We start from the raw sequence: 11,047 nt of genomic DNA, 5'->3' as shown, positions 1-11,047 counted from the left end.
GCCTGTTCCAGCCTTGCTATATATGTCTCCATATCTTCTCTGGTGGGCATAGAAGAGACGTGTGCCCAGATTTCATTAAGTTCTGTCAGCACTCCTGGTTCATGTGATCTTATTGTACTTGTGGCAGGCTCTAATTCTGCTTGCATTTCCATATCATACACACTTTGATTCAGGCTGTGTCTCACTGAAGATAGGAGATTTCCACTAGCAGGGCCCTGTTCCCCATTTGCAGCATTAACAGCCTCTGCTTGAGATTTATTATTGTCCTCCTTCTGTGACAGGGGTAAGGGCACCTCTCCCCCCTCCTGAGGCCTCCCCACTGCAGGTCTGCAATCAGCAATGGTGGGGGTTGTACCCATGCTCCCTGCTCCAGGGATCCCCTGTACCTGAGACCTTGTATACTGGCTGTCTGGGGTTATCAGCTGCCTCTCCTCCACTGCCCAGGTGGTTTCCTCCCTCTGTCTCTGCTGCTGCTGGGGCTTCCCCTGCCTCTCCATCTTGGAAGATTAACCTATAAAGAGCCCCTTTAAATCTCAAGAGTTGATTCCCATCAAAAGACCTAATACCTATAATTAAGACACAGGAATCTAAATTGCTTGCAAAAAGTGAAACAATTATTTTTATTATTAAAGCAAAGTACATTTACATTGTAATTAGTGACATTTCACAAAAGGACCATAGTTTAGTGAAAAAGATGGAGGGAAAATAGTATAGCCACACTAATAGTTCATGTGGTGATGCACCCCGAGTAGGCAGAAACCCTTTTAATTTTACCAATTTATTGAATGCCAGTTGAGACCAAACGACTACATTGTCAGGGGAATACTGTCTATGAGATTAAACCCATGTATTCAGATCTCATCAAACATATGTGCCAACCGACCTGTTGGGGTCGAGTAATAACACTAATTATATGTGGATGTGACCACCCTCAATCCGACAATGCAATTGAGAGCTACACACAATCACCCTAAGAAGCATATGCCAAAAGTATACAAAGGGTTAATTTGTTATGGTCTATAGTGACACTATATATATGTGGATGTAAACACCCTCAATCCTACAGTTAGATTGAGAGCTGCACAAAAACCCCAAGAAGCATATGCCACAGGTAAATAGTGGGTTAATTGGTGTATCACCCCAGAGTTGAAATTACTCCAGGTCACACGTAAGTATATTCTTAAATATCAATAATAAGGTCAGAAGACACATTAAACCTGCAATAAACCTGCAATACAGACGATTTGGTCTTTACCTGAAGTCATGTTTAGTGATGGCTAGAGGGTTTCCACGTGGTCGGGGTCCGTCACCAGTGACTCTGCCTCAACGCGCGTTTCACCGCTTCGGTTTCGTCAGGAGGCTTGTGTATTGAAAAGTGATGTCCCCTCTTATAGATCCCCCGATCAGGTACAGGTGTGCACGGACGGTCAGCTGTTATGGACGCGCCCACCGACATGATGCAGATCCCGCGAGCCCGTCGCCAGTCGAGCGCGTCACACGCCGCATGACCGCTTACGTCATTATTTATTATTATTATTATTATTTATTGATTTTTTTCTCCAGGGATGTGTCGGGACCCTGCCTTCATATATCAGGGACACAACAGATGTCTTAAGGCGCCTCAACCACATTCAACTTGAGCCAGATATGTATCTGGTGACATGTGATGTTGAGGCGCTATATACCTCAATTGTTCATAGCCATGGGACCACTGCATCTAGAACCTTTCTGCAAATGACCAACATGGACACAGAACTTATGGAATTTGTTATGGAGTTATTGGATTACATCTTAACCCATAGCTATTTCATTTTTAAAGACCGTTATTACCTACAGCTCCAGGGGGTGGCAATGGGGGCGACTTGTGCGCCCTCATATGCTAACCTTTTCCTGGGGCTGTGGGAGCGGGAGGTTGTCCAATATGTAGAGGGGTTCGATGCAGTGGTCTCATGGCATCGGTATATTGATGATATCCTGTTTATATGGCAGGGCCCTGAGACATCCCTGGTGAATTTTTTGAAAAGATTGAATGTGAACGAATATAATATTCGGCTCACATCTAAATACGACTATTCAAGAGTGGAGTTTTTGGACATTCTAATCATTAGAGGTGAGGACGGTCAGATAGTCACGGATGTATTTAAGAAAGAAACGGCGACTAACACACTTCTGCACGCCTCGTCCTCACACCATCCTCAAACTATCAAAGCGGTACCCACAGGACAATTCTTACGCATGAGGAGAATATGTTCGAGTGATAAGAATTTTGATATTCAAGCCCAACGATTACGGACCAATCTGGAAGAACGTGGGTATAAGTCTAAAAACATCAGACAGGGCTTCATGAGGGCAGCAAAAAGTGAGCGAGAGCATCTATTGGTCACACATAAAAGAAAACAGAACCTCCAACCAGTTAGATTTATCACTAATTTTAGTGATAGATGGAACGAGATTGGAGGTATCTTCAGAAAATATTGGCACATTTTGCTGGCAGACAAGGATCTGGCCAAACACTTGACAACATACCCAGCAATGACTTGGCGGAGGTCCAAAAATTTGAGAGACATGCTCACGCGTAGTCATTACGTCCCCCCGCCATATAATATACTGGGTCAAAAAGGACCTAGATGGGGATGTTTTCAGTGTGGGAACTGCACTGCGTGCAAATATATACAGAGGAGCATGACGTTCGATGACAGTTCTGCCTCTAAAAATTACTCCATCACTCACAATATTACCTGTAGGACGGATATGGTTATATATTATGCTTGGTGTCCGTGCAACAAAATATACATAGGCATGACTACAAGGCAATTACGTGTGCGAACCCTGGAACACGTAAGGGATATAGTCAATGCTAAGGGTTGCCAGGACATAGTGGGGTTAAAATCAATACCACGGCATTTTTTTCTCCACCATAAGAGTAACCCTACAGGGTTCAAGGTAAAAGGCATTGATCATGTCAGCCTGGGCTCCAGAGGGGGTAATTACAAGAATGAACTATTGAAAAAAGAAACGAAATGGATAGTAGTCCTGGATACAATGACACCTAAGGGACTAAATGAGTCTCTAAGCTTCAAGTCCTATTTATCAGATTAGCGCGAATTTTATTTTATTTTATTCATCTTATATGTGTTTTTAATTGTTATTATCTGTTTTCGTTATAGCTTCCTATATGATATAGTTCCATTATAATTCACCACCTATGGAATGATGACCCCCATTGGAGGATACGTACTAACCTATATTACAAACTCAAGAAATGAGAGAAGGAAAAGAAATAACAAGAGAGGAATATAATAACTGAGATTACAGTTTCTATATATGTATAAGTGATTATCAGATGCGCTCATATACATTTATTATAATATTAGTTAGTATATTACGTGTGTCATCTGATTTACATAGATAATGTAATGTGATCCCTCTATTTCTATCTAAATCTTCTGTTTCTCTCTCTAAACCTTACAGCAGTAATGCTTATATTTCTTGACCATTAATTTATGATATGTGTATTGATGCGTTCTGTAAAATGGGTTACTTACTATTGGTGAGGTTATGATACAATCAGGATCTTGGACGACCGGGCTCGGGTTGTGCAGGTTGACGGTTCTGACGCGCCTCCAGCATGCGCTGCATATCACCGCGAGCAAGTCAGCCGACTGAGTGAGTTGGCATGGCGACCGGATGACACATCCGGTTTCCTTGCTGGCTCCGTGTCACATGACCGCTGACCGCACGTAAGCGGTCATGCGGCGTGTGACGCGCTCGACTGGCGACGGGCTCGCGGGATCTGCATCATGTCGGTGGGCGCGTCCATAACAGCTGACCGTCCGTGCACACCTGTACCTGATCGGGGGATCTATAAGAGGGGACATCACTTTTCAATACACAAGCCTCCTGACGAAACCGAAGCGGTGAAACGCGCGTTGAGGCAGAGTCACTGGTGACGGACCCCGACCACGTGGAAACCCTCTAGCCATCACTAAACATGACTTCAGGTAAAGACCAAATCGTCTGTATTGCAGGTTTATTGCAGGTTTAATGTGTCTTCTGACCTTATTATTGATATTTAAGAATATACTTACGTGTGACCTGGAGTAATTTCAACTCTGGGGTGATACACCAATTAACCCACTATTTACCTGTGGCATATGCTTCTTGGGGTTTTTGTGCAGCTCTCAATCTAACTGTAGGATTGAGGGTGTTTACATCCACATATATATAGTGTCACTATAGACCATAACAAATTAACCCTTTGTATACTTTTGGCATATGCTTCTTAGGGTGATTGTGTGTAGCTCTCAATTGCATTGTCGGATTGAGGGTGGTCACATCCACATATAATTAGTGTTATTACTCGACCCCAACAGGTCGGTTGGCACATATGTTTGATGAGATCTGAATACATGGGTTTAATCTCATAGACAGTATTCCCCTGACAATGTAGTCGTTTGGTCTCAACTGGCATTCAATAAATTGGTAAAATTAAAAGGGTTTCTGCCTACTCGGGGTGCATCACCACATGAACTATTAGTGTGGCTATACTATTTTCCCTCCATCTTTTTCACTAAACTATGGTCCTTTTGTGAAATGTCACTAATTACAATGTAAATGTACTTTGCTTTAATAATAAAAATAATTGTTTCACTTTTTGCAAGCAATTTAGATTCCTGTGTCTTAATTATAGGTATTAGGTTTTTTTCCATCTTGGAAGATGTCTGCAGTGCTGTTCTCTGCTTCGGCCCGGTAAGGAAGCCTCTAATTCCCTTCTCCTCTGTCCGTGACGCTCCTCTGCTGGGCCCCTGGGAGCTCTCCCTTCTCCTGCGCTGCATATCCTTTTCTTCCAGGCTCTTGGGCTGGTTTAATTGTCAGTAATGTAGTCCGGTGACAGGAGCTGAGACAAACACGTCCTCACTCCTCCATAGCCAGGACACGCCCCCTGAACTGATCTTTTAACTATAGTCGGGGTGAACCCGAACTTCCAGGGGTTAACTCATCCCAGGTTATTACCACAATTTTTATTTCTTTAAAAGAACCATACAATTATTCTCACAATCTTGTGACACATTTGCACAACAGTCAATGAGCCAAAAAAAGTTCTGATCTTTCAGAGCAGACTAGGCATAACCTTACAAATAGACCTTCAATATATTTAATGGTGGCCTATAGAGTTACCATTGCAAAGCTTCACGTTAAACACTTGTGCACATAGTTCACATTTTGCAGTAACTCATTCAGTGTTTATGTTCAATCACCCATTATATACTATTTATGGGTTTATTGGACACATAAGTTCACAGTAGAAAGATCTTCTTAATAAATATGTAAATGTAGAGGCAAGATTTTACAAGTCTCCACAACAGGATTCTTGTTCCTGTAAGCAAATGTTAATGTTTGAAAGTAAAGACAATTCGCTTTTCGGTAGATAATTTTTATTAAAATAATGCATTTTAGTAGACATTACATTTTATCAACAGGTGTAATCCCAAGTAGCTTCATTCCACTTGACAGAACTACACGTATGGTATTGAAGAGATAAAGCCGAGCCTGCGGAAACAATAGTAGTCAAGACATTTTCCTCAATGGGTGATATAAAAATACCACTGATGTACAATCGACACTTTAAATCCGTGAGACTTACGTGGGCAACCTCCTGACTGCTTCCTTTAACGTGAAGAGCGTTATGTGCCACATTAGCTAAATGTCTAGAAAAACAGACACAGGGTTTAGAGGAAATAAACATGTCATTTTAACTCCTTCACAATCAGGCAATTTTCCGTTTTTGCGGTCTTGTTTTTTTTTTTTTCCTCTTTTTCCAAGAGCTATAAAGCTATAACTTTTTTTTTGCCGTCCACATATCCTTACGTGGGCTTGTTTTTTGTGAGTTTTTCTTTTGACTGATACTGTTTTATCATGTGACACATTGGAAAGCAGGGGAAAAAAATTCCAAGTGTTTTGAAAGTGCAAAGAAAAGTGCATGTAAACAAACAGTGGATTTTTTTTTTTTTAACTTACATTTTCACTATATGGTAAAATGTGATCTGGCGTTGTGAACCTCCAGGTCAGTATGAATAAGCAGATACTAATTGTCAATGTTATTTTTACTTAAGTAGTGAAAAAAAAGAAAAAAACTAAATTTGAAAAAAAAAAATAATAATTTTTTGCTTCTGTCTCCATTTTTTAAAGGGTGTTTTACACGCTGTGACATCGCTAGCAATGTTGCGAGCGATAGCACCCGCCCCCGTCGTTTGTGCGACATTTGGTGATCGCTGCCGTAGCAAACAATATCACTACGGCAGCGTCAGACGCACATACCTGTTCAGAGACGTCGCTGTGACCACCGAACAATCCCTCCTTCAAGGGGGAGGTGCGTTCGATGTCCCAGCGGCGTAACTAAGCGGCCGCCCAATAGCAAAGGAGGGGCGGAGATGAGTGGCCGGATCATGCCGCCCACCTCCTTCCTTCCTCATTGCTGGTGGACGCAGGTAAGATGTTCGTGGTTCCTGCGGTGTCACACATAACGATATGTGATGCCGCAGGAACGACGAACAACCAGCGGCATGCACCACCAACGATATTATGAAAAGGAGCGACGTGTCAACGATCTTTGATGTTTTTGCGATCGTTGATCGTCGCTCCTAGCTGTCACACGCTGCGATGTCGCTAACGACGCCGGATGTGCGTCACCAACACCGTGACCCCGACGATATATCGTTAGCGATGTTGCAGCGTGTAAAGCACCCTTAAGACTCGTAAAGCTTACAATTTTCGAAATAAGGACCTGTGTGAGGGCTTATTTTTTGTGCAGCGAGCTGATTTTTTTATTGATACCATACCATTTTTGTTGCAATTCAATTTTTTTCTTGTTACACAGTTTATCGATTGGATTCATTTTATACTTTAGTAGATCAGACTTTTAGGAATGCAGCGATAACAAATATGTTTTTTTTTTTCAATTGTATTTTTAATGGGTCAAAAGGGGAGCGATTTGAACTTTTTTTTTCCCCCCCATATATGATGTATATATTTTTTTTTTACTGTACTTAATAGACCGCTTAGGGGTCTTGAAGCTGCGAACGCCTGATCACTTGTGCTGTGTACTATAGCTACAATCACAATCTCCTATGAACACCAGCTAAACCCTGGCTTTCACAGGAAAATTGTAATGGCAAACAGCAGGTCTTCAGCAGACCCCCAACAGTGCCCCACAATCACATAATCATACTGACCTGCAGAATCATGGTGCTAGGTCATTTTTACTATAGAATTAACACTAAAAAACAAAACTGCAGGATTCCATTTTTTCTTCCATTTTGCTATAATTGGAATTTCTGTGCTGCTTTCAAATTCATGCTAATATTGATTAAGTGCAACGCATCCTGCAAAAATACGTAATTACTTACCGGTAATGTGTTTTTTCTAAACCCATGACAGCACCACGAGAGAGAGAGGATCCGCCCTTCAAGGACAGGAAACCTCCAGAATAAAAAGGGGCGGCACCATCAGTTGGTTACAGAGCATGAAAGGACCTCAGGAAGAAACAATGTTATAACATAGCCAGCACCAACATGAACCACGTGTAGCTAAAATACTGCCAATTTATCCACATGCAGGGAGGGAATATAAGGGTGCTGTCATGGGTTTAGAAAAAACACATTACCGGTAAGTAATTACGTATTTTTCCAGCACCCATGACAGCACCACGAGAGAATTACAGAGAACAAGGAATATTCTAAGGGGGGGAACTACAGATTACAGAACCGATCTCCCCAGGTGAAACCAGTAAGGAAAAGGCCAACCTATAGTGCTTATAGCAAGTGGAAAGTGACGACCATGTGGCCCTGTGGCTTACAAGCTGCTCAATGGTGACATACGATCTTGCAGCCCAGGTGATGTCATTGCCCTTGTGTAGTGAGCATCAGACCTGCAGGCACATACCTACCACGAGCCCAGTAGGCGAAGAATTGGCTTCTCTGATCCACCCACCAAGTGGATTTAGAAGTTTAGAGCTCTTAGCGTTACCCTGAAAGAAAACAAACCGAACCAGCCTCTTCTGCATACAAATATTCCATAAGGTAACTGCTAATGGCCAGGCAATGCCCCCTCCACATCCTGATCTTTTGGACTAACAAAAAAGGATGGAATACCCTTCCCATTTGAATTATGAAAATCATGATTTACTATCAGGAGGCAATGAGGAGCAGGATTCAGGATACCGTATCCTTGAAAGCTGAGTAATGGTGGAACGAAGACAGGGCCTAGATGTTACTAACCCGACTTGCTGATGTGAAGGGGTCCGGAAGTTGGTTTCAGGGATGGATTAATTAAGCGACATGGACTTTAAGGAAGCAAGGGGGCTTCGTCAGGGCCGATAGGACGAGATTAAGATCCTATGGAAGCAAAGATAGATTGCTCATAGGGCTAGACCATATCCTAATGAATCGGGAATCCAGTGGTCTCCCGTCAGGACATAATTGAACCAAGTTGCAAGAGCCGATATTAGAACTCTCTATGTACGTACTGACCTACACAGTGTGAACCCCTTCTGGAAGCACTCCAAGAGTACCATAACTGGCGTCGGTACAACTTGGTTCACCCATGGGAGACAAGAATTTTGTCCAGGCTGTTTTTTTTTTTTTGTCGTTTTGTAACCGGCTTACTATTCTGTAGAAGAGTAGGGACTAGAACAAGAGAGAACTCTCTGATTAGTAAGGTGACCTGTCAAAAAACCATGCCGTAAGATGCAATATGCCTGACAGGGGGTGAAGATCTAGACCCTGAGTGAGAAGCCCTGGTAGTTTCAATAGGACCCCTGGCCTAGAGAACGACTATGTATCAGGTAATAGACTCATGGTGTGCCAGGTCAAAAAACGGGGCTATCAGGATCATTACTGCCCTGTCCCCCCTGGAGTTTTTCTTCAAAATGGGTGAAAAGGCCATGAGTGGAAGTATATCAAGGCTGAAGCTCCATTTGAACAGCAGGGCGTCCACCGCAGGAGGTTGATCCCTTGGAGTTAGCGAATAGAACCAGTGAACCATTTTGCAGGACACAAGAGGCCCATTATCGGAACACACGTAACGGAAAGCTAATTGAAAATGGACTGACTTAAGACCCATTCCCAGTCTCTACTTGCTGCGGCTGAAAAAGTCCGCCAAACAGATTTCTTTTCCCCATACAGAACCGGAGAGGGATGATATAAACACTCTCCAGTGGATGAGGCATAGTATCCTCGCCTGATTTAAGAGTATTTTAACCGGATGACCAGTCAGGTAGGGCAGGGACCGGCCCACTGCTCATTCTACAGCCAGCAAAGTTCTGATAAGTTTGAGAAAAACATGGGATTCACTTCCAGACCACACTCCTCGGACTGGGTGACCGCGAAGGTGAGCTCCCCTTGTGCAGACTTGCGTTGGTAGTAAGCACCTTAGGTTCTCAGGGCAACCGAAGCATGTTTCTTTAGCACATTGGTTAACCAGCAATGCAGGGGTTCGACTGTGCTGGAGTGTAATGCATTTGTTCAATGATCCCCAACAATCGCTAGATACTACAAGATGTCCCACTAAAGGTTACTATGGTTCACGCCTGGTCCCATCAACTGCCGCAATGGTGGATGTAAGGGAACCCTACAGGGACATAGCTCTTGCGAGAGACAACCCTGGGGCCTCTGGTGCCTGACCTATGAGTACCAGAAGATTCTCCAGCAAGGAGTCCGGAAGACGAAACACCTGAGCTTCTGAATCTAAGTGAGCCCTAGAAAAGTTCGGACCTTCCCTGGATGCAATCCTGATTTCTCCCAGTTTACGAGCCTTTCTTGTGTTGGCAGGGAAAAACCCCTTCCCGCATAAGGCGGCAAGATGACGGGCAGGCCTGCCGTCAAACAAGAAGTTGGCGAGGTAAGGGATGACAAGCACTTCCTTTCCCTGTAACTTCTGGAAGGGTTGCCTACTGGAAACGAACATATTTTTTTTTTCATAAACAGGCTACGCTGAGGAACTCTGAACTATGTGGAGCTGGACATGATAATATGCATCCTTTCACTAGTGTTATGTGAACACCTGGAATAAACATTGCACACTGGACCTCCTTGACTCCATACTGAACTCATTATGATGAGAGAACTGTTTGCCAGTCTGGTTGAGGCCGCAGATGCGTCTAAAGGAACGCTGCTGCCCCTTGATAGAAGAGGAGAGGGAACATGAGTTGTCTAGGGGCTCCTCGTGTAGCTGATCCCTTGCACTACCAGGGACCTTGCCGTGTAAGTAGCTACAATAGCCGGGTGCAAAGCCACAGCTGAAACTTCCCATCCTGAGGAAGCGTAGGTAATTGCATCCAAGAATGATTCAAGGCCCTACAGTTCTCATGATTTGCAGAACTGGGGATTGTCCGACAATCCCCTCAGCTGGTACTTGTCCAGTCTCAAACTGTATAGAAGCTGTGATCTGACGAGGGCAGGTACATTCAGCTCAGAGTGGCCAATGACTTTTTGATACATTGGTAGCAGCGACAGCCAGCTTAAGGGGCCCTGTTGCAGAAGGGACAGGCTGCTTCCTCAAAGGGTATTCTGGGTTGGACTCTGCCTATCCGACTGCTTCCATTATGTAGCAATGAGGGACTATACTTAACAACAACTGGGAGGCATTTCATTTCCCTCTGCTAGGCCACAACATATAAAAACTCATCAAACACAGGAGAAACAAGAGTAAAGTGCAAAATCCATACTTTATTAAGACAAACACAACAAGGAGTGATTAAAAGAAGAGTATACTACCAAACCAATAGGGATGCAATAACAATAGTCCCTTTATCATAAAAAATTACAGTCCATGAAATTACATAGTCTAACCAATAAATATTGGAATATAGGGTAGGTAAGGACTAACCAGAAATACAATCAGGACTAAGGGAAGCAATAGAGATGAGAAATGGGGGCTGTGTGGGATATGCAGTGCAGGTGAGTCATCACGGAATCTCCGGCAGGAAGAAACCGTGATGGCTACAAAGTCAGGCACCAACAAATGGTAAAATCACAATTAAAGTTTACAT

General features: G+C 43.3%; 1 protein-coding gene across 1 annotated transcript in view; it reads right to left on the bottom strand.

Annotated features, from left to right (window-relative positions):
- Positions 1-5,418: 5,418 nt before the first annotated feature.
- The window catches only part of RARS2 (arginyl-tRNA synthetase 2, mitochondrial), a 134,134-nt gene continuing 128,505 nt past the window's right edge, over positions 5,419-11,047 (bottom strand). The window contains exons 19-20 of the mRNA XM_075340146.1: positions 5,645-5,708; positions 5,419-5,550 (exon numbers count right to left, since the gene is read on the bottom strand). Of these exons, the coding sequence (XP_075196261.1) occupies positions 5,464-5,550; positions 5,645-5,708 (151 nt within the window). The 3' untranslated portion in view covers positions 5,419-5,463. The remainder of the gene's footprint in view (positions 5,551-5,644; positions 5,709-11,047) is intronic.

Source organism: Anomaloglossus baeobatrachus, chromosome 3, assembly GCF_048569485.1.
Source record: "Anomaloglossus baeobatrachus isolate aAnoBae1 chromosome 3, aAnoBae1.hap1, whole genome shotgun sequence".
Lineage (NCBI taxonomy): Eukaryota > Metazoa > Chordata > Amphibia > Anura > Aromobatidae > Anomaloglossus > Anomaloglossus baeobatrachus.
The sequence above is the reverse complement of the archived record's forward strand: the minus strand, read 5'-3'. Positions and strand labels throughout refer to the sequence as shown.